At 39.9% G+C, this 25,236-nt stretch overlaps 1 protein-coding gene across 6 annotated transcripts in view; it reads right to left on the minus strand.

Annotated features, from left to right (window-relative positions):
* COL4A6 (collagen type IV alpha 6 chain) overlaps positions 1–25,236 on the minus strand; it is a 291,168-nt gene that overhangs the window by 153,535 nt on the left and 112,397 nt on the right. For 5 of the 6 annotated variants that reach the window (XM_049107520.1, XM_049107519.1, XM_035712008.2 and 2 more), the window contains exon 3: positions 4,205–4,288. The exons of the other annotated variant lie outside the window; for it this stretch is intronic. In XM_049107520.1, coding sequence (XP_048963477.1) covers positions 4,205–4,288 — 84 coding nt within the window. The remainder of the gene's footprint in view (positions 1–4,204; positions 4,289–25,236) is intronic. 6 annotated transcript variants of the gene reach the window in all.

Raw genomic sequence — 25,236 nt, forward strand, 5'->3', positions numbered from 1 at the left:
GTTTTTGACAGAAAAGTGGCAGGAAGCAGGCAGCAGATGAGGAGATAAGAGACCTGGGGTGTTTCACATAAAACTTTCTAGCTAGGACACAGCTGTAAAATGGGCAAACAGCCCTGATCTCGGGGTAGGGGGGAGGGATCCCAATATTCCCCATGGCTTGGGATTATCTATGATAATGCTCCTTTAGGTGGCATGAACAATGAGGAACTCACCATGCCATATACAAACACCAGCCAGAACACTCTTAAAATGGGGAAAAGTCTGAAACAGTATTAAGGAATATAGCAGGCTCTGAACAAAACACACAATCCCTCCTGCTCCCCACTCAGACAGACACACACTGATGCAGTACAATGCAGAGACAACTTGAAAATCCAAGTAGGGGAAAAAATGAGAAGAGACAGAGATGGAAAACTGATATATTTTGTTCAATCTAATGCCCCCTCCCCCTCAAAAAATATACAGGGAGAGGAAAAACTTTAAAGAATGGTCCTCCCAAGGACACCTGGGTGGCTCAGTGGTTGAACGTCTGCCTTTGGCTTAGGCCATGATCCCAGGGTCCAGAATCGAGTCCCGCATTGGGCTCCTTGCAGGGAGTCTGCTTCTCCCTCTGCCTGTGTCCCTGCCTCTCTCTCTGTGTCTCTCATTAATAAATAAATGAAATTTTTTAAAAAAGAGAATGGTCTTCCCAGGTAATAAAACATACTACCCCCCACCCCACCCCAAGAGAGAAAACTAAAAGTCAAATAATAAGTCAATAATTCAATGTCAGGGGGGAATAAAAAAGAAACCCTTTCTTTAACATTAGCAGGTATGCTGTCTTTCAAAGTTGACATTCTCCTAAAGTATGCTAAGTAAGTTTAGCCAATAACAGGCTCATGAGCATGGCCAAGACACTTAGCAGTGTCTTTACTTGTGGCATACAGATAATACAGACCCTGTGAAAAGATGCTTTGAAAAATACAAAAGCAGTACCCTAAGGCTAGGCAAAGGCTTTTACCATGCAGGGCAGGCATTCAAGAAAGCAGTTTGAGAGTGCAGGAGCCAGCAAGGGGTTGGACTGCTGTTGTGCAGGAGTGTTAGGTGTTGTGTAAACGTCTTAGTTCAAGAGGCCTCTGGCAAACAAAAAGTACACACTGCCCAGCAAACTATGTACTTGATGTTTTCCTCAAGGCAAGAGGCAGACCTGCCAAGGGCTGCAGCATATCTCAGGGGTGACCCGACGTTCCATTCCCCTCCCAGCTCTCAGAGCTGAGGGGGAACAGTTTGAAATCCAAATGGGGCCCGCTGCTCAGCTAAGGAAAACAGTCTCAAATCTTTCTGACATCTGCACAAAGGGGGTACCGAGGGGCTGCCCTGCAGGGTCAACAGTGCTGGGGCCAGTTTAAACAATCTCACTTTGCCCTGGGAACGCAGGAGGGTAGGGAGAAGGACTAACATGGATCTGGTGGCCCAGGCGGCCTCAAGCATCCTCATTCACAGGTCTGCCCCGAGCATGCTGGCCTCCTGATCTGCCTGGGAAATAGGGCATCCCAGGTCATGACTCATGAAACAGAGCTTGGTCTGCTTCAATAACCTGGACAAACATTCCCAGCAACTGCAGACTTCACTGGTAAACTTTAGACCACATTTAACCATGTGGACTCTGAATCTATTTAATATTGAAAAAAAATCAGTGTGGCGATATTGTTTCCCCCAGTCCCACAGCACTTCAGCCACTCAAGTTTTCAAAGGAGAAGATGGCCTAGGGCTCCAGATGTTTGGAACCCAAATGAGAGGGTTCCACTGCCTTCCATCTTCAAAGATCAAAATCTCAGCCAGAGGTTAAATGATGAGGTCATCTTCTGCATGTTTGCCTGGTGTGGGACTACCTTCTGTTCCAATATATAATAAGGTCATTATTGTAGAAATTGGATCTTGAAGTTGTTTGATTATATACATGTTAAAACACAATAAAAACTATTAGCTTTAAAAAAAAAAAAGTAAATAAAGGCTCTGCACCCCAACCAGCAACTTGGATCTGCTGATTCTCAGTTCCCTGGTTGTGGGGTCTAACCCACCACGCATATCCCCTACAACCTGCCAGGAAATGACTTTTTGTGTCAAACTGCAAATCTCATCTGCTTCGCTTGGGCCACTTTTTTTTCTCTGCAGAGGAAAGGTAAGTCAATAAGAATCACTCATGAAAGTGGATAGAGGACATGTCCAGGAAATTGACAGAAAAAACATACATGTTGAATGAATATGTGGAAAGACACTTAAACTCACATGTAGTCTGGGAAGTGGGATGATTTTCACCCATATTAGGAAAAATATCAAGTGTTGGCAAGGGTGTAGAAGCGTGGGCACTCCTGTACAATGCTGATGGGAGTGTGAATTGGAATATTTTATGAGGTAATTAAACAATAGGTTTGAAAATTAAAAATGTTGATTACCTTGTATCTGGAAATTTGATCCTTAGTACCTATGCTAGAGATAAGTCCAAGAAGGTTAGTTCAAGGATTTTCACTGTAGCACTGCCACTTTTTAAAATAGCAAACATTTGGAAACAACCTAAGTGTTCATCAAAAGGGAAACGAATGTCTAGATTAAACTATGGGGTAGAGAAAAAGATCTTAAGGACATATTAAATGGCTATTTAAAAAAACCAAACAAAACAAGGCACAGAATATATACTTATGATTGTATTTTAGGGAAGAAAGACCAGAAAATGAAACTATGTTTATTCATGTTTCTACATATCTCTGAGTATTGTACACAGGAAAAGACTAGAAAGACAACAGAGGGACTGGAGTCTCAGAGGAGACTTCTGCTTCACCTCTATTGCTTGCATATTGTTTAAGAATGTATTCATATATTTATGATAGCACTATCTTTTTTTCTAAAGTGTTTCCTGGTTGAAGATCAGAGGCAAAGGCATGGGCCTTGGTGGCTACAGTGAACATGACTTCTCTGGGAGGCAACAGTAGGTAAAAGTAAATTGACATAAAATCAAAGGACCCAGGTAATAGGTAATAATCTGTCATCAATTTGCTGTGTGACCCTGGGAAGTCATTTTCCTTCTCAGAGTCTGCTTTCTCTGTACAATCAGTGGATAAGATGAGAAGCTCACTAATATACTTTCTGATATTTTAGGATTCTATAAGTCTATGCCTTTAATGTATAATGGGTCTGGTCCCTTTTGATGAGGAGATGGCTTTTTCTCTTCCTTCAAATTCTGGCATAGTTTGATATGTCACTTTACCCCAAATGGAAGATAAAGAAAGAGAAGGTGGAGTGGCCACTCCATTCTCTGTTTGGCTATGTTTTTGAGGGTTTGGTTGATTCATTTATGCTCTCTCTCTCTTTGACAGTGTAAGCGCTTAGGCTTGTTTGAGTATGATCAGAGTGCAGACGCAATGCTGAAAGTCAGAAGACCTGAATTCTACAGAGTGGCCATAAATTCCGGGAACATAAATCATATTTTATTTTTCAAAGATTGAACCCTCTTGAATACTTTTTTCTGAGTGACACTAAAGATGTAGGTTTATTCTGTGAGAATCAGAGGTACAAATCACCTGGTCCAATGTTTCCCATATACATATACAAGGGTTGATGGAGATGCTCTGCCAATGCACAGTGTTCATTGCACTTTGCACAACTTGAGCTGTGCCTTGCAAAGATGGAACAAGATATTGAATATATCCCATAATGTTTTTAAACAAATCCTAAATTTTAATATAATATCTATAAATCTTCCTTTATGTGCAATCTCTTGTATCTTCGAACTTTAAGGGTACCCTGATAACTTGCTTTTTGACAAGTCACACCCCTGGTCTGTAGATAACAAATGGACTGCTTGCTCCCCAGAGGGAAGAACCAAGTAGCTAAAAATGAGCCATGAAAATTTACATGTATATACAGACATTTTCTGGTTCTTCACAACCTAATTGGCTTTTGGAAATACTCCAGATGAAACCTTGAGGGAACACTGACATGAAGTCAACAAAGGAAACCTCTTCCTGGTCCCTCAGAGACCTTGACCAATCTAGTTCTGCCTCTCATCTGGTTAGCAAAGCTCCTTCCAGCTGCTCCTCATCACTTTGCTTGTACCATGAAGTCACAAGAGTAAATTCTAATCAGTTGAATTCTAAAGAAAACACACATGCTCCAGATCGTAACTCCTTTGACTATGTGTCTTTCAGCAATGGAAGAAGCAACTTACTCTCGCTCCTTTCTCAGGAAAGCATTTACAGCCTCCCCTGCAGTCTTGGCCACCACATGGCTTTCCATAGGACTTCTTCTCTCCCTATTAAAAGAGAGAGAGAGAGAGGGAGAGAGAGAAAGTTAGTAAACCATGTGAACCAAGAAGCTATGTAGCCCCAGGGAATCTAACCTTTTGCCACACTCCTCCTAACTAAGTACATTTAGAGTATATTAATCATCTCATTTGATGGTGTCATGTGTCACTTTGGACTTGTGTATTTGGCATTCACTGAGAAAGCAGGAGCTGTAGCAGAGAACTTGAAAGTCAAGTGCTAGAAATGTAATGATAGATGAAAATGGCTACCCTGTACTCTGCTCTCAGAATTGTTCTCCTCAGGCTCTACTTTCAACACATCATTCAAACCTTACAGTAACATCTCTGTGCTCTAGTTAGTCATATCCAAATTCCTCAGTTGGTATCATACAGTATACCCTAAACTGTTCAATTTCCTTTTTTTCTTATCTGCTTTATGATGATGATGATGACGACGATGACGATGATGATGATGATTACTAGCAGAATTTCTACAAAGCCCCTGCATGACCTGACATGTACTGACCCTCTGTAACCTCATCCTTTCACTGTCTTCCTGGCTCACTCTGCTTCAATCTCACTGGTATTCATTCTATGAAAACTTAAGCCTGTTCCTGCCTCAGGGCCTTTGCCCTTGCTGTTACTTCTGCCTGGAATGCTCTTCCCCTAGATGTTTTTTATTGCTGGCCTCTTTTCATCATCCAGGTCTTTGTTCAATTGTCTACTCTCAGAGAGACCTTTCCTGACTACTCAACCTAAGGCAGCCTGCAGTTACTTCCAATCATATCACTGTGCTATCCTTTCAACATTAAACATTCTTTCTCCCCCCACTAGAATGTAAGCTCCATATAAGTAGTTACCTTATCTATATTGCCCAATGTTTTATCTCCAATGTCTAAAAGAGCAGATGGCACATAGAAATTTTTGAGTACCATCTGAATGGAGCTGGGATTTGAACCCAGGTCTTACTAGTGCCAAAGCCCTGACCTTAACCCTTATGTCTTAGAGTTTTCCAAGTCCTCTGTCTACCAGAGCCTCAATGCAAGGGCTCAAAAAATAAGGAAACTGCCATTCTAACCCTATCCACCTTGGAGGAAAAAACGTAAAACATTAATTCTAACTATTATCTGTAACAAGAACGTTATCTCTGGGATGGATTTAGTATCATCCAACTTTTTTTGTTTAATATTGGCTGTTTTTTTTTTTCAAAAGAGAAAGGCATATTTATGAGCCTGCCTCGTACTTAATCATTCTTGCCTCTTTGTACTGTGAGTCTTTCCCCAGTTTCCAGGGAGCACTGTGAATTTCTCAGATGGTCTCTTATCTCTTTAGACATTCCCACAACACTTTATCACCACAACACCTCAGTAATAAGGTAGTGATGGCAGAGCTATGACAAAATATTGCTATTTTAGATTCCAAACACCTTCTTGATATGAGATACTTTATCTCTCTTATATGCCTTTGACGTGGTAAGTGCTATTGTACACTTTCCAGTTTGCCCTCCATTTTATGGTATATAGGACAGGCAGGTATTCATTAGGGTGAGATCAAGAGGTTCTGTGGGAGAAGGAAGCAGGGCGGGGGGGAGGGGAGGTGGGCTGGCATAGTGTAAAGAACAGAGACAGACCAGCACTGAACTTCACCTTCACCTATGCTGTCACCTCTGTCTAATGCTGAGTACTATATTTCTTGTGGGTAACAGATAATCTGTATTTGCTTCCACATATATTTCTGTATTTTTCAAGTAGTCTTCAGTGATCATATATAATTAGTAAGAAGAAAAACAGTTATGTTACTAAATGATAAAAGTCACAACAGGCATTGCCAGAGCTGAAGTGGTATCCGTCTGGAGCTATGGCCTACTTCCAAACAATGCCTGTTGGGTGTCCCATAAAATTTGTCTATCATGGACCAAAAGTTTCCAGATCACTAGTATGGAGCAAGGCAGCTGGATAAGATAGGGGATGAAATCCCATTCACAGGAGCTGAACAAAACTGTAAGGAAAAGAAGCTAAGGTTTCTTGTGAACTTGGCAGAACAAGGAGGCAAAGACACCCAGCTAACAGACAGGAAGCCATCATTGCCCTCTGTCACTGAGGAAAGTAACCAGAGAAGCCCCACTGGCCACAAGGCAATTTCCTGTAATTCTGGCCCTGGCAGTTTCCCCAGGAGTCTTCAGTTACAGGGAGGTGAGGGGATGGAGGAGGAATGAAAGGAGTGGCTTCCAGGGAACATGACAAGACCAGGCTCTGAGGAAGTTTATTTCCTATCTTGGCTTGTCTGGGGATACTCCAACCCCTGCTCAACCAGGCCACATCACTGGTGTCATTCCCATCCTGGAATGGTCTCTGCTTCCTCTCAAAACCCAATCCCTCCCTACAGCCACAGAAAATCAGAACTGGAAAGGCCCTGAGAGATCATCCAATACAGTCATTCTTAAATCTATCAGATCGTCACGCCATTTTTTATTCTAAGTATTTATTGTTCTTTCTTGCTATCTTTAAAGAAAATTCATCGGAATGAGTTATAATAAAGATGTAAACAGTATTTAAAAAAGCACAGATATGCCATAATTCTACAGCAAAGCAAAAAATTAAAGTCATTTATAATGAAACAATATGTATGCCAATATGCAAATGGTCATACATTGCTATGTTAGAAGATGTGACAAAGTTATCAGAGGATAGCAGCTTGGTACAGGATCACTATGAATGGGACCTTCTGAAGCAGAGTGACATTAGGGTGTGGTATTGGTGACTCAAGTACCATGAACACAGTAATAACTCATGGTAAAGTTCTGAAAAAAATTCAATATTTCTTTTGTTTATGGTGTAGTTTTAATCAATAAAAATAAAACCATGAAAAAATTCATCTCAATATGTAAAATGTGGTTATGTTTTGGGCTCAGGCATTTATAAACAGGGTTTTCACTTCCACGAATGTCCAGAGGTCCTCTAAATGTAGGGCAAAATACAAGACAATTTTTCATACTGTGCAGGACGCCTATCATTCCTGGCTCCTACCGAAGAGCCATCCACCAATCATTTTAACAACACAAACCGCCCTCACAATTTCCAAAATACCTCCACAGGGTAAGGCACTTCTGGTAAGAACTAGAAATCTAATCCACATCACTCATTTTCCAGCTAATAACACTGAAAGAAATAACTTTGGTCCAGGTCACACTGTTAGTGAGTGAACCATCACACTTCTGATCCTAATTCCATATATGTCCCACTGTTCCATACCTCTCAAGGCCAAGTTCAAGTTCCATTTCTTCCATGAGCACTCCAGCTCAGTAAAAAGACACAGCAGGCACTACATGCCCCCACCCATTGGGCAAGTGTCACCTGTTGCTGTGGGACCATCCTTGCAATGTTTCCTAGGTTGCATGGTTGAGAGTCTTGTTTCCTCAACCAAACAATGACATTGATAAGGGAAAGGCCAACCTATTTTACTTCTTTATATATTCCCACAGTGTTAGAGGGGCAACCTATGTTCTAGCCATTACCTGAGGCAGTATACCTTAGATAAGTTTATAAGTTCTGGAGTCAATGTGTACAGGTTTATATCCCAGCCTAGTTGGGATTGATCTTAGACAAGTTACTTAAAATGGCAAATGGAAATGGTGACAATATCTACTGTCTAAGAGTTGACTGAATGATTCAATAAGATAAAGCATTCAAAGTACAGTGCCTGGCTCACTGTAAGCACTCGGTGTCAGCTATTATTATTATTATTACACTAATATTAGCTATGTCACACTCTTCAGCATTCCTGTAATACCCTGGCCTCTCTCTGGAGCTGAGTCAAGTGCTATGCAATGAATATATCCATGCCAGTTTGTCTATCCAGTCAGCTTGGTTGGGACATCCATTTGGATTTGTTGATGTCTGTATATAATTGGTTGTTTAATATTTTTAATAGCACCAGTATCACATCTATCCATTTGCTGATGCTGGTTCTTTGTTCAAAATGCCTTCCCTACCCTGTTTTCCCATTTATCACAAACCAAACTTCTATGCATTCTTCAAAACCCAGCTCAAACACCAACGTCTTGGTGAAGAAACCCCCCACCCCTGCTGCCCCAACACCAATTTTCCCCTCTCAGCAATTTCAGGCTGAAGTTTTTACTCCCTCCTCTTTGCTAATGGTGATTTGCCATATTTGATTCAGTTCATTTGGTTCTGCCATCAGACTGCTAATGGAACTCTGTTTTATTCTTCTCTGTAGCCCTTACACAAGCAGGTACTCAAGTAAAGAACTGTGAAATAATTGCTCTCAGGACAATGGACTTAGAAGTGTTAGACTGGCTCCACTTAGGATCTTCCTTCTCCCTCTGGTTTTCTGAAATATAGATTTACATCACAGTTTTCCTTCCAGAAGCCAGTATGTTTCTCCAGGCATCACCAGTGCTTTCTGTCAGGAGTGGTGGCAGGGATGACAATGACACAAAAGGTAACCCAGGAAGCAAGAGATGTAATGTAAGAATGAAAGAACAGCTTAGTTGGACTGAATGGTCAGCAAAAGTGAGTTATTCTTGTGAGCGATTCCTCCAGAAGCTTCAATCACAGAAAACTGGCTGTGCAACATTTTGACTATTCAGTCCACAAATATGTATTAATCATCACTCTGTGTTAGGTATTGTGCTAGACATGGGAGCTAGAGGCTGTATCATACAACCACAGGTGAAACTAAATCCCTGCTGTTATGGTGTCTGCAATCCAGAGGGGGAGACAAACAGTAAACAAAGAAACACTGCATCCATATTTTTCAGATGGTACGTGTTATGGAGGAAAATAAAGCAGGGTAAGAAGGACATGAAGTGTTGTAGTCAGGTTATTTTATATAGGAAAGTTCAGGGAAGGTTTTCTTCATATGGGAACTTCTGAGCAGAGAATAGTGTTTCTTTTAAACATGGTCCTTGGGCCAGTGTCATTAGCCCTAGAAATGTAAATCACTGATTTGGATTTGGGTACTGTAAATCCAAAAATGTTGCAAACGTAAATCACTGCCCCCTCCTAGAGCTAATCAATCATAAAATTCAGAGTGGGGCCCAGCAATCTGTGTTTTAACAAGCACTTCAGGTGATTCTGCTGCACAGAAAATTTTAAGAACCCTGCTATAGAAAATGAGGAAGTGAGCTAGGTAGTTAATCTGGGGTAAGAGCTTTCCAGGCAAAGGGAAGAGCAAGAGCAAAGGCGGTAGATGAGAGAATATACTTGATGTTTTGGCTGAGCAGCAAGGAGGTCAGAGTGCTGGAATGGAGTAAAGGGAATAGAAATGATGATGAGGTCAGAGATGTAGTAGAAGCCAGATCATGAATTTAGAGAACATGATTTTAGAGAACACTGTAAGAACTTTGCCTTTGGAAACAAATGAGCAAAGGGAAAAGAGAGGCAGAGAGACGAATCAAAATACAGATTCTTAATGCTGATGGTCACCAGAGAGGAGGTGGGTGGGGGGATGGGGGAAACAGGTGAGGGGCTGAAGGAGTGAAGTTGTTGTGATGAGCAGCAGGTGTTGTATGAAGTGTTGAATCGCTATATTGTACACCTGAAACCAATATTACACCGTATGTTAACTAACTGGAATATAAATAAAAACTTTAAAAAATGGTTTTGATCCCAGGAATGACATCTCCTGTTGGAGGAGCTGGCTCTGAGTGGAAGGTCAAGAATTCTGATTTTGAGGGCACCTGGGTGGCTCAATCTGTTAAGCATCTGCCTTTGGGTCAGGTCATGATCTTGGGGTCCTGGGATCAATCCCCACATAAGGCTCCCTGCTCAGCAAGGATTTTTCTTTTCTCCCTCCTTCTTCTCCTCCCCTCCCTCACCTGTGTTCTCTCTCTCTCTCTCCTCTCTCTTTCTCTCTCTCAATTAAATAAAATCTTAATACATTTAAGAATTCTGGTTTTGAGATGTCTATTAGACATCTAAGTGGAGAAATCAGATAGCTAGTAGATTCCATAGTCTAGCTACCTTTGGAATCTGGAGTCCCAGGAAGAATGGCTACCTTGGATATATACATGTGGTGCTTTAGTCAGTACAGAATCAACTATGCTTTGGTAACAAACTACAAATCTCAGTGGTTTAAGACAGCTAAGATTTTTTTTTCCTGTCACGATCCAATGAGGGGTAGGCAGGTCTCCTTAGTGGCCTTTTTTCCAAGGTGACTTGGATTTTCAAGCTGCTTCTGTGTAGCAACTTCACTATCTCAGATGCTTATACTTTCTCTGAATTTCCCCCTACTGTGCTCATATTCCCCTTTGCAAGAACTAGACACAGTGCATGACCCAAGAGCATGGAAAGTAGGAGAGAACAGGGATTATTTGGTGAGCACCATCTAGCCACAATTGGTATGTATATAAAGACACAAGACTAGTGATACTCCTAAGGGAGTAAATGTAGGGAAAGAGTGACAGACTGTGCTAAATTGTTGATAAGTCAAATAAAATGAGGGATGAGAACATACCAATGAATTTAGCAATGTGATAATCTGGACCACAGCAATTTCAGGAAGGAGAACAAGGGAAATGTGGTAGGACTGCAAGGCAGCTCTAAGGACCCACTTGAGGTTAGTGGTCATGAACTTAAAGGAACAGCAGTTATCAATATTGTGAAGTTTTCTTTAGCCTTGTTGAGCCATGTGGGTGCAGATGCAGATTACTGGAAGAATTTGATTTAATCAAAGTTGGGTTCTGCTAGGTGAGAATGATAAAGGACAAGAAAGGCAGGGGATTCAAAGGCATGCGGAAAAAAGGAATTATTAATGGTGGACCATGGAATCGAGACTTCCTAAGAAGGGAAGTGAGTGCAGGCAGGGAGTGGGTAAGGGGCAGTGAAAAAGGTAGTAGAATCAATGGATGATTGATCCCGGTGAAGTTGAAGAAATGTGTGGGTTTTAGAATTGTGACTCGATCTTGGAAGAAAGAAGAGGTGGTTCTACAGAGAGCCCTGTTAACAGGTGCCTCAGCCCTGTTAATTCTCTCCATAGTGGAAAATGAGATTCCCCTTCGAATATAATAAATTACTCTTTGAGGTAACCCAGTAAATGGTTGAAATGGTTGCTCAATCCTGATTTCATACAACATAACAGAACTATTTGTTTTCATAACACGAGGTTTCTTCAAAACACCTTTCACACCAACTCTCATTTGATTTCCTACCACAAGTCTGAAATGGGTATGTCAGATATACAGGTATGTGTAGGAACATACATCCACATACAGTATTACATTGATTTCTTCATATCTTCAACTACCCTCCTAGACAGTAAGTTCTTCTGACATTGAAGACTTTGGTTTATTCACCATAAGGCAAATCAATTTAAAACCAACCCTCTAAGCCTCAATGTTGTCATCTATAAAATAGGGATAGTATTTTACTTCACAGGGCTTTGTGAGGTTAGAGATGATTCCCCTAGCAAAATGCCTGGCACATCTAGTATGCTCAACATATGTTAGCTGGTATTTATAGTTATGGTATCCGGTACTGTGCCTGCCATACCCCACGGGTGCCTACTCAATGATTGATTTGCATTTTCATTTATTTTTTTTATTTTTTTAAAGATTTTACTTATTTATTCATGAGAGACAGAGAGAGGCAGAGACACAAGCAGAGGGAGAAGCAGGCTCCATGCAGGGAGCCTGATATGGGACTCGATCCTGGGACCCCAGGATCACGCCCTGAGCCAAAGGCAGACGCTCAACCACTGAGGCACCTAGGCATCCCTGATTTGCATTTTCAAAATTAGGAAATGGAGGCTCAACTGTTAGTGACTTCCTTGATATAGGAAGTTCAGTGTCAGAGTTGGGATAAGTACTCTGGTGTCCTCACTGTCTATTTTGTTTTTTGTTTTTTCCCCCATCAGACTCACTGCTACTAGTTTCAGGAATTAGTCTGAAATTGAGGAGTCAGGAAATGAAAAAAAAAAGGGTCAAGAAAGAGGTGTCCTTTTCCTTCTTTTGCATTTTTTAACATTGTTTTATTTACTTTACAATATTAGTTGTACCATTTCTATACTTTATAAACAACCTTCATATATGTTTCTCAAATATTTTTGGAACATACAAAAGAAGTTTTATATGTCCTTTTTTCAGATTAAAATAAATCTGAATCTCAGAGAGCTGGTGTTACTTGCTAGTTAAGTTACAAAGCAAAGACTCAAAGCCAGGGCTTCTCTTTTTAGTGCACAGCTAAACTTCTAAAAGGGAAAAGTGATACAAGACACACTGAAGTGCCATTTTTCCAGTTGTGGGTGGTCTCAGGGCCCAGAAACCCAGAGAGGCCTCTTTGGATGGATCAAATCTATTTTGGGGGCCACATTCATGACAATGACTAGTGCTTTTCTACCAAGCCATGGGCCTTTAGCATCAGTCTAGGTTTCTGAACTTTATGCTAATAATACAGAGAGCCTGTCTTTACTTTGAGAAATTTTAAAACAAAACCTGTTCGTTGAAATTTACATATATACACACATTAAACCAAGCTGAGTCTTGTCCCGTATTTAGCGTGCTTTTGCCTTTTAAGAACAGCTCCCGGGGATCCCTGGGTGGCTCAGTGGTTTAGCGCCTGCCTTTGGCCCCGGGAGTGATCTTGGAGTCCGGGAATCAAGTCCCACATTGGGCTCCCTGCATGGAGCCTACTTCTCCCTCTGCCTGTGTCTCTGCCTCTCTCTGTGTGTCTCTCATGAATAAATAAATAAAATATTAAAAAAACAGCTCCCTCTGATTTTATGAATGAAAGGCTCTGAGGAAAGAAGGAAGTGATCTGTGGGAGTTGGCTCCCTACCAGGTGGAACTTATCACCCACACTTTATTTTAAGGAAGAAGCTGATACCAGACATTACTGAGTAGTTCAGGAAGGCATTTCCCTCCAACATCTGTCTGTGTTCACAAACATACACAAACACAACTAATGGGGGTAGCGGGTAGGCAGGAAAACAGCCATGCTGGATTTCACTTGGAAAAACCCTAGCCAGCCAGAATGAACCAAGGCCTGCGGGGATGTACTGTTCAGTTAGACCTTGAAATGAATTTGCCAAGCAAATGCTTAACACACAAATAGACAAACTAAATGTTGTCCATAATGTTCTTAAAATAGATGCCTCCCTTTCCCTTGCCAGTAAGTACTTACCAAGCAGCTGTTGAAAGAACAGCATTTCCTAGGGCCAGTCACTAGAAGCAGGTGAGGAATCTTTAAGCTTTAAGGCTGGAAAGTGCCTATGGATGAGAGGTCCCACAGATCACACGTAGGGTGACCATATTTAGCAAACAAAATACCAAAAGCTAAGTTAAATTTGAATTTCAGATAAAGGAAACACTTTTTATAAGCATGTCCCCAGTTAGCATAAATATGTTCCATGCAGTATTTGGGATACACTTAAATGAAAAACCTATTTGTTATTTATCTTAAAATTAAGTTTAACTGTATGTCCTATTTTTTTTAAATTTGGAAATCCTACAAGTGGCACATGATATCACAAACTTGTGTGACATGGTCGGTTATAAGGTGTGTTAAAGGAATTGCTAGTACCAATATTTAAGGTACAAACTCTGCAATGTACTTTTTAGAAAATTAAGAGGGTACTCAAGTTTCTGTGATTGGGTTACTCTTCCTCATTTGCATTCTAATATCCAAAGCAAGAAGTAAAGGTAGAGTTATAACTGATAATGCGAGGATTAGATTTATTCATTTGCTCAAAGAATATTTATTGAGTGCCAGGCATTGTGCTAGGTAGTGGGAATATGATGATAAAAACATTGAATATGACTTGTACAGGAATGTTCATAGGGTTTTATTAATAATAACCCTAAAGTGGAAAGAGCTCAAAGTTCCACCAGTGGGTGAATGGGTAAACAAATTGTAGTATATTTGTATAATAGGACATTATTCAAAAATAAAAAAAACGAACAAACTATTGACATGTAACTGCATGGATGAGTCGCACAGATATTATATAAGCCAGACTTTTAAGAGCACATTTAGCATAAATCTATTTACACAAAGCTCTAGAGTAGGCAAAGCAAGTTTGAGAGAAAAGAAATCATTATAGTGGTTATCTCTGCAGGGGTGGGAGGGTGAAGTTGACTCAGGGGTAAAAGGGTGCTTTCTGGGAAGGCAGACATGTTCTATATTTTGTTTAGAGTGATGTTTATGAGTGTACACATTTGTCAAAACTCATGAAAGCATATGGTTTTTAAAAAACATTTTTAAAGTTTTGTTTATTTTTAGAAATAGAGAAAGAGTGTGCGTACACATGCACACAAGCAAGGGGGGTGGTGCGGCAGAGGGAGAGGAAAAAAATCTCAAGCAGACTCCCTACTGAGCATAAATCCTGATGTGGGGCTCGATCAATCTCACAGCCCTGAGATCACGATCTGAGCCAAAATGAAGAGTTGAACGTTTAACCAACTGAGCTACCCAGGTACCTGAAAGTATATGTTTATAATCTGTACTTTTCATTGTTTGTAAACAATAACTCAGTTTAAAAAAATATAGTCCCCCACTATCATGGAGCTATATTCTCATATGGAATACAGATGAATACTTATACAAATACTCAAAGAATAATAATTGTGAAAAGTGTGACAGAGAAAAACAAGGTGTTAGGAAAATCTGCAATGTTTAAGTCATTAAGACATAAACATTATGCTTTCATTCACTGAAGACTTACTGAGCACCTACCCTGTGCTAGGCACTGGATTATACCCTGAGAGTATACTGTTAAATAAAACAGACTTCCTTCTTTGCTGTATATTCCTGTAGAAGAGACAGGCATTGGGAGAGTAAACAATAATCTTTTCATCAAAACTGTGTTATATGATACAAAGGACACCAACAGAAGGACATGAGGGCATATAATAGGGCACTTGGCCTCCATGGTGGGATCAGTAAAGATTTATCTAAGAAAGTATAGTTTAACTAAGGTCCGAAGAATGAGATGGCATGAATTAAGTCAAGGAATGGGAGTGAGGCAGAGGATCTTCCAGGCAGAGGAGACAATATGGGCATATGCCCTGTGGTGAAAGAGAGCATGGCATGTATGGGAACATAAAGAAAGCCAGAGTGACTGAAAGAAGAAAGTAGAGGTGAGAGTGACATAAGATGATTCTATACAGGCAGAGAAATGCCTGCTCATATAGAGTCTTGAAGACCATGTTAGGGAGGTCAGTTTTTATCCTCAGAGCAACAAGAAGTCACTGAATAATTTTAAAGAAGGAAATAACTTGATCAGATTGATATTTGAGAAAAAAATGTTCTAATGGCAGTAAGGATCATGGACAGGAGGGGCAGGGAGACCAATTAAGAGATCGTTGAAGTGGTGGTGGCCTGAACCAGAGTTATGGAGGTTGGATGGGGAGAAGTGAGTGGCTCTAAGACATAATTAAATAGAGGGAGCATGGCTGGAAAGGGACAAGACTAGAACCAAGGCTTTCTTACACCAAACCCACTTCACTGACTTGAGGACAACCTTTAATGCACATCAGCTGTGTATCAAGGCACTCTGTTGGACACTATCGAAAAAGACAAATAGGGATGCCTGGGTGGCTCAGTGGTTGAGCCTCTGTCTTTGGCTCAGGTCGTGATCCTGGGATCCAGGATCGAGTCCCATGTTGGGCTCTCCGCCAGAAGCCTGCTTCTCCCTCTGCCTGTGTTTCTGCCTCTCTGTGTCTCTCATGAATAAATAAATAAAATCTTAAAAAAATGAAAAAGACAAATATTTAGAAAACATTTATTGTACTCGAGGAACTTAAAACCTAATGTAAGAGTAACTATAATCAAAAGACCAAAGTGAAAAGTATCATTGGAAAAGGTAAAGAGATACCTTTCTAGAACTTAGATGCTACGCTATGTTCTGTCTTCTCTCAAAAACCTTTGATAATTCCTTCTTACCTGCAAAGTTGCAAAGCTCAAAATCCAAGTAGAACATTTAAAGGCCCTTCTAGATCAGGCTCAACTGACCATTGCAGACCCACCTATCACTTCGATTATTCCATTTCCTGAGGTCTATTTATCAGAGGATCCATTTTAATGAAATGCTTCCCATATCCCATCAATTTCTTTGAAAATTCCAGTCACATCCTTTCTTTTCCTTTTCTGAAACAATTTCAGTGAGATATAATTCATATATGATACATTTACACATGCTTTCTTAAATGTCATCTCTTTTCCAATAATAGCACTATTTTTGTTGCATTATGGTATTCATTGTCCACTCTAATAGCTTTCCCTTTTGATTACTTCATATAAATTGTGATGATAGTTTTTAAAATAATAATACACAAGATTATTTTGAGTGGTTAGGCTGATCCTCAGATTTTCCTCAGCTGTGCAATGCATGGTAAGGCTTCATATCCTCCTACTTTTTGTGAGCCTACTCTTGTTATTAGACCTTAGGTATACAGTGTCATGGGCTTTAGTGGTTTAACCCAGAGCCTTATTATTCATTTATAGAATGTCTTTAGGAAAATTTTTCCAAGGATTTGAAAACAAAATACTTTAGGGTTTCTGGTTGGGACCCTAAGTTAGGATGGAAGAGTTGATAAGCTCTCTAAGATTCAAACCTACAGAAATAGGAAGGATTGGGACTTCTAGGACAGAGGCTGCATCTTGTTGGAAATACTCTGACAGACAGACTCATCTGTTATCAAGTCCAAATGATCAAGTACACTGCCATTTCTTTATTTTGTACTAGAGGAAGGGAGTCTAACAAATGCCCAGGTAAGATGGATGGTAAGTCCATGTGGAGTTTACCAGCAGTAGCAACTATGAAAAGGAGACAGAATGGGAGACAAATACAGGCTGTTTCCATAAAGATAATATATAGCTAGATATTTAGCTTATGTCTCTAAGGCCCACTGATGTAGATGAGGCTAATGTTTTGCTATGCTCAGAGAAGAGGAAAGATGAATGGGGAGTAGGATTTGAACCAGGAAAATAGTATGACTTGTAGCAAATCCATCCCTCATGACTAGAAGGAAAATGAGAGGGAAACCCCCTCCCCCAAAACCCAGTAAAGAGTAGACCAGGGTCTCTGTCTTCATTTGCCAAGAACAGCATGTTACTTTTACCTAATTTTATGGCTGCAGTTTTAAGCTGTAAATCCTTTCAGAAGTTAATTTTAATTTTGCTTGCAGGGTGAACAAGACAAACCAACTTGTCACGTATGCCTGCATTTCTAAAATTAGGAAAAACAGACCTAATCCCTTCTCATATGCAGAAAATAGAAACTAGTCAAGTAGTCTACTTGGTTGGTGGGAACAGACTTTAAAAAGAATCATACTTAAAAAAAGTACAGCACTATATGTCACAAGCAAAGTTCAAACTCTAGTTCAAACTTTCTGGCCTTAGCCAAAACACATAAGCAAAGGAGTGGTCCAGTGTTTCTGTCTCTGATTCTGTTTCAAAGCATTGAAACTCATCTACTTTTCTTTTTGTTTCTAGGCAAATTGAAATAAAAACTGATTTCAGAAAGCTCATCTGCGGCAAAGCCTCAACTGCATTTTTGGTAATTCCTTTGAAATATACAAACTATCAAAGCTCACTGAAGAAGAAATAGATAATCTGACTAGTCCTAACTTGATTCATAAAATTGAATTTGTAGTTAAAATCTCCTCACAAAGAAAACTCCTAGGCTAGTCTCCCTGGTGATATCTACCAAATATTTAAGGAATAAGTAATACCAATCCTATACAAACTCTTTCAGAAAATTGAAAGTGAGGGATTACCCTCTAACTCATTTTATGGGTCAAGCATTACCATTACAGAATATCTTTCAGGAGTATAATACAAAAATTCTTATAAAAATTTAGGAAAATTGAATCCAACAATATATTAAAAATTATGGTACATTATGACCACGTACAATTTATCTCAGCAATGTTAGGTTGGTTTAACATTCAAAAATCAATCAGTATAATTCACCATGTCAGCAGACCAAAAAGGAAAAAAGAAACATGATTATCTCAATAGATGCAGAAAAATGATTTGACAAAATTCAACATCCATTCCTGATAAAAATTCAAAGCCAACTAGAAAAGAAGGGAACTTCTTCAATCTGCTAAAGAGTATCTTTGAAAAATCCTACAGGTAACATTATACCTTATGGTAAAAGTCCAAATGCTTTCTCCACTAAGATTGGAAGCAGGACAAAAATACCCACATTTAAACATCTATTCAACATTGTACTATGGGTTCTAGCCAGTCTGATAAAGCATGGTAGGGAAAGATGTCCAAATTTGAAAGGAAAAAGTAAAACTATCATTATCCACACATGCTAATGTATAAAACATATGACATCTACAAAAAAGCTACTAGAAGTAATTAAGTATAGTAATATTTGATGATACAAGATCAATATACAAAATAAACTGTATTTCTAGATATTAATAACAATTGGAGGAGATCCCTGGGTAGCTTAGCGGTTTAGTGCCTGCCTTCAGCCCAGGGTGTGGTCCTGGAGTCCCAGGATCGAGTCCCACATCAGGCTCCCTGCATGGAGCCTGCTTCTCCTCTACCTATGTCTCTGCCTCTCTCTCTCTCTCTCTCTCTCTCTCCTTCTCTCTGTGTGTGTCTCACAAATAAATAAAATCTTTAAAAAAATTATAACAATTGGAAATTGAAATAAAAAATATGATTATGATGGCATCAAATGTATGAAACGCTTAGGGATAAATCTAACAAAACATATGCAAAACCTGTACACTGAAAACTTAATTACTGAGAAAATTAAAGAAGACCTAAAAAAAATGGAAAGCTTTTGTTAAAACCAGTTTCTCCCCCCCACTGATCATAATACATTCAATGCAGTTTTATTTATTTTATTTTTTATTTTTTTATTATTTATGTATTTAAAAAATTTTTTTATTGGAGTTCAATTTGCCAACATTTAGCATAACACCCAGTGCTCATCCTGCCAAGTGCTCCCCTCAGTGCCCATCACCCAGTCACCCCAACCCCCCGCCCACCTCCCTTTCCATTACCCCTTGTTCATTTCCCAGAGTTAGGTGTCTCTCATGTTTTGTTACCTCACTGATATTTTCACTCATTTTCTCTCCTTTCCCTTTATTCCCTTTCACTAATTTTTATATTCCCCAAATGAATGAGGCCATATAATGTTTGTCCTTTTCCGATTGACTTATTTCACTCCGCATAATACCCTCCAGTGTCCATCAAAAGATGAATGCATAAAGAAGATGTGGTATATATATGGAATATTACTCAGCCATTAGAAACGACAAATACCCACCATTTGCTTTAATGCAGTTTTAAAATGTATATGGAAATTTAGAAGACCTAGAATAGCCAAAACCACTTAAAAAAAGATTTTAGGGGATCCCTGGGTGGCTCAGCAGTTTGGCACCTGCCTTTGGCCCAGGGCGTGATTCTGGAGTCCTGGGATCTAGTCCCACATCAGGCTCCCTGCATGAAGTCTGCTTCTCCCTCTGCCTATGTCTCTGCCTCTCTCTTTCTCTGTATGTCTCAGATTTTATTTATTCATTTGACAGAGAGAGAGAGAGAGAGACCAAGTAGGAAGAAAAGCAGGCAGAAGTAGCGGGAGAAGCGCGCTCCCTGCTGAGCATTGAACCTGATGTGGGGCTCAATCCCCGACCCTGGGATCATGACCTGAGCTGAAGGCAGATTATTAACCGACTGAGCCACCCAGACACCCCCCAAAACAATTTTGAAATGGAAAAACAAAGCTTTAAGACTTATAGGACTTGACTTTAAACATGGAATTCACATTTTAAAGGCATAAGCCTTCCCTAAAATACCCAGGGGGTCAGCCTTTTTGATGGGTGGTTCATGCAGAGTCAGCACTGATAAAGCCTCAAAACTGAGGAGGCTATCCTGGAAACCAGGAGGTAGAAGGTTGGGGACAGGTTACTGTCTGGCTCATAGGTGCATTGTCTAATCTGGCCCAAATCAAGTTGCCAGAGAGACAAGAAGGCTGATCAGGAGCTTCCATGTGCCTGTTTTTCACTCCACTTGTCTCTCTGGCAACTAATCAAGCAACTTCTCCGTCCTTAGCCTCGGTACTAGAGATTAGGCCAAGATTAGGAAGGGGCCCTAGTAACTTTGAGGCTCCTCAGACCATCATCACTTTGTTGTTACACACCATGCATGAATCCATGATTCAATAATCTTTACTGAATTAATACATTCTTTTTTAAAAAAAGATTTTATTTATTTATTCATGAGAGACACACAAAGAGAGGCAGAGGGAGAAGCAGGCTCATTGCGGGGAGCCTGATGTGGGACTCAATTACCCTGGGATCATGACCTGAGCCGAAGGCAGACAATCACTGAGCTACCCAGGTGCCTGTTTACTGAATTAATAAATTCAATCAATAGATGTAAACTCTCAGAAGAGTCTAAGAGGAGGAGAATCTATTTTTGCCCAGTGTCAAGTTCTCTCCTTCAGAATTAACTGTCCCCTTACAGATAAAGCCTGAGTATCATTAGTATTATCAGCAAGTGTAAAGAGCATCAAGAAATACACCTCGATGTTTTCCTCGTGGCTTTGTTTCCCACCTTGCCCTACTTTAGTCAGTGTGTTTTCTCATTTTTTGCCATATTGTACAAATCTCTGAACAGAGACCTCTTTCTATATCCTCAGAGCCTGTATATTATTAAGTAGTTGTACTAGTCAGGTTCTCCAGAGAAATAAAACTAAAAGTGTGTGTGTGTGTGTGTGTGTGTGTGTGTGTGCATGTGTATGCAGTGCACATGTACGCTTATATGATTGATTGATTGGAACTGGCTCACACAATGTAGGGGCTTGTAAGTCCAAAATCTGCAGGGCAGGCTGGAGGTTGGAGACCCAGAGAAGAGCTGACACTGCAGTCTCAAGTCCAAAGGCAGTCTGGAGGCAGAATTTCTTCTTCCTCCGAGGACCTCAGTCTTTTTCTCTTAAGGTCTTCAACTGATTGGATGAGGCCTATCCATATTATAGAAAGTAGTCTGCTTTACTCAAAGTCTACTGATTTAGATATTAGTCATGTGTAAAAATACCTTCACAGCAACATCTAAATTGGTATTTGACCAAACATCTGGGCACCAGAGCCTAGCCAAGTTAACACATAAAATAAACCACCACAAGTCTTCAACATCTGATTAGAAAAAAGAATTGCAATCAGTTGTGGACTGCCTGCATTTACATACTACTTCTGAACACTGAGTAGCAAATACAGTGGACACATAAACATCAGGAATACCAGGGCACTGGTTCATTTCTGACTAGAAAAAAAGGTTTTCAATTAAGCCTGTGAAACATGAAATGGAAGTAATTAAGGTACAGATGGAATTTATTTCCAGATTTGCTCCAATATTTTAATCATTTTTTTAACTGATGAATCACCACATTATTCATCCATTAAGAGGCAATAAAGCAACATGATCTGGCATTCTTGGAACTTGTTCCTAGCCCCTGCTTTATCATTAACTGGCTAAGTCACCTTGGGCAACTCATTTTACCTTTCCTGGCTCTTGCTTTGCTGCTTTTGCTTTGCCAACAGCAAAGCAAGATCTCAGAAATTCCTTAAAGCAAATGTGGTATAATAAGTTGAATGCTTTAGAAAACTCTGGATTCAAACCTTGGTTCTGACAGCTAGTAGTTCTGCATGAATGACTTTTGAGCCCATTTTTGCACCTGTAAGACGGGAATACGGATACTACTTATCTCACTAACAGGGTTGTTCTGAAGATCAGACAAGACAAATTGGGTGCACAGGGTACAATAGATGTTAATTCTTTCCACTGCCCCTTCCCCTTTCAGCTCAAATACTATATGATTCTGTTCTGTGTAGGTGGAAAGCTATTCTGTCTTGGAAAACACAACTTCCAACAGAGAGACTAATCATAACCAGGAAACTCAAAAGATACATTTGAGATTACAGAGGCTTGAGCTGCTTTTGTTATAATGGAATTTCATGTCATTTGTAAAGAATATTCATGTGGTATTCTTTCAGGTCTGGCTCTTTGGCTTGGGTCTTTGACTCCCATGGCTCTGACTCCCATGGGCTACTTTGATGGCTTTGTGGGGGTGCTGGAAAGCAAGGAAGGTCAAGGCTTTGGGTATCCCTGCAACAACAGAAGGTTGTGTGTTTGCTGTGTGCCTTATACTATGCTTACATTATCTCATTTAATACTCACAATAAGTCAACAAGGATAGGAACTATTATTAATATCCCACATTTACAGATGAGGAGAATGAGGCTCAGCAGGATGAGGTAACTTGCTGAAGATTACACATCTAGTAAACACAGAATTGGAATTTACTCTCACGTCTGTTTTGACAAGAACATAGGCTCTTTACTACATTGAATTGCCTCTTTTTAGCAAGTATCTTATAAAACACACACACACACACACACACACACACACACACTTTTGACATTTTGAAGAAACCTTTTCCCTAGAATATGTAGTGTGTATATTGGGGAGTTAAGGAACCAAAGTTGCTCATTTTTCTAGAAATTCAGATCACTTCCTGAGTTCTGCAAGGTGGGGCAGGGGCAGTTAGCAAAGCCAAAAAGAGGGCTAGGCCTCTATTTAATCTGTGATGTTGGCTATATATTACATTTAGCATGAGACCAATTTAGGGAATTCTTTAGTAGCTACCATGTATCTAGTAGGATACTAGATATGTGCCAGGCACATATGTGCCAGGCATTGTGCTAAGAGCTTTATGCCCTATGCCAGGTAATCCCCAAAACAACCTTATTCAGCCAATGAGAAAACTGAGGCTCAGAGATTACATCACTTGCTCAAAGTCATAGAAGTAGTAAGTAGCACAGCCATAATTCAACTCAGACAACAAAGCCCTTGTTTTTAACCACTATACTAGATTTTCATGAAAAGCATTGTTTTTCTTCAATAAATTATTATTATTTTTTAAAGATTCTATTTAGTTATTCATGAGAGACACACAGAGAGAGGCAGAGACACAGGCAGAGGAAGAAGCAGGCTCCATGCAGGGAGCCCAATGTGGGACTTGATCCTGGAACCCGGGATCATGCCCTGAGCTGAAGGCAGACATTAAACCACCGAACCACCCAGGCGTCCCATCTTCAGTAAATTAAACATAGAACTACCATATGATCTAACAATTCCACAGCTAGTTATGTACTCAAAATAAATGAAAATAAGTGTTCAAACCAAAATGTACACACCAATCTTCATAGAGGTTCTAGTCACAATAGCCAAAAGGTGGTAACAACCCAAATATCTATGAACAGATGAATAAACAAAATGTGGTATACTCATACCACAAAATATGATTCAGTCATAAAAAGAAATGAAATTCTGATACCTACTACAACATGGATGAATTTTTAAAATATATGCTAAGTGCCAGACACAGTAAGCCACATATTGTGTGATTACATTTATATAAAATATTCAGAACAGGCAAATCCAAAGAGATAAAAAGAGTCAAGTGATTGCCAGGGGCTAGGGAGAAGTGGAAATGAAGAGTGACTGCTTAATGGGTATGGGGATCCCCCTGGTGTGGTGAAAAATTCTGAAACTGGATAGTAGTGATGGATGCCCAGCATTGTGAGTGTACTTAATGTCACTGAATGTCACTGGTTAAAATGATAAATTTTATGTTATGTGTATTTTACCACAATAAAAATCAGTCAATCAACAATCAGCCCACTGGTCTCTGATTTCCCTTATGCCTAACTTTGTGGGGTTTGCTCCTTAAAGCATTTACAAGTATCTCCTTTCTGCTGGCCTATAAACACTCTAGGCTCATTTACCCCTCTCTGCCATACTCTGGCTATTCCTTCCTTATTCCTCCTTGAACCTGGAATCTCCTCCTTCCTCCCTATCACTTCAAATTTTAACCATCCTTCATAGTCCAGCTCATCCATGAGAACTTCCTTGATCATTTCTTCACTTCTGCTTCTGATCAAGAAACCCAAAATAACCTAGGTAGGCATATTTTATTTTTGAATTCACATTAAAGGTTACCATTATGCAACTGTTTCTGAAAATAACACGTTTTGGTTCTCAGGCCAGTGTCCCTTCTATGAACACCTCACTGTCTCCCAGAGCACTTAGAGTTTTCACATGAGTTGGCATACTATTTTATGTACGTGTAAATATGTTTGGGAGGGTTTGCTGGGGGTTAGCACTATTTCCCTGGTAAGATACTCACTTCTTGATGGCAATACCTGTTTCTACATCTGCCTCAAATCCACTGCTGACATGCACAATAGGACAGTGGAACCCATCACTCCATCAGAAAAGAAACATCTGTTTATTCTACTTTCTTCCAGTTTCCAACAAATTAGAATCAGATGAGCTCTTACTATTGAAGCAAGGAGCAGACAGACACTTCCCAAGAGGCAAAATAATGTAGTATTTAAGAGCATTTGTTCTGAACCAAAACAGATATGGGAGTAAACTCCAGTTATGTGTTTACTGTCTGCATAATCTTGGGCAAGGTACCTTACCCCTGTTTCCTCATCTGTAAACATGAGACATTAATAATGGTATCTGCCTTTGTTTGGTTGTGTGAATATTAAATGAGATAATATATAGTGCCAGACACGTGGCAAGCACTCAACATATGTTAGTGTTTGTGATGATCAATTGCTTTCCTAAACCTCCTTCCTAAGGAAACAGTTTATTCATCAACCTAGGGCTCAGGGAAGCATTGAGCCTAGTAGTTTATAGTATGGTAAATTCAGCCATACAGTCCTGATACCATCAGGACTCAAAGATATATATTTGGAAGGTTCAGTAATCAAATCTGGGAAAATGCAGGCTGATGCTGTGATACTGTGATTATGACCTAATAAGTCCAATTAAGTGTGCCAGCCAGATTCCTTTTGGAATAACTGCAGCATTCCTAAGCCTGAGAACAAAAGTGGGACTTGAAAGAAGGGCTAGTTTTCATGCTGGCAGATGAACAAGGGATCTGTTTGTGGCTTACCAGCT

The sequence above is a fragment of the Canis lupus genome, chromosome X (assembly GCF_003254725.2).
Source record: "Canis lupus dingo isolate Sandy chromosome X, ASM325472v2, whole genome shotgun sequence".
NCBI lineage: Eukaryota > Metazoa > Chordata > Mammalia > Carnivora > Canidae > Canis > Canis lupus.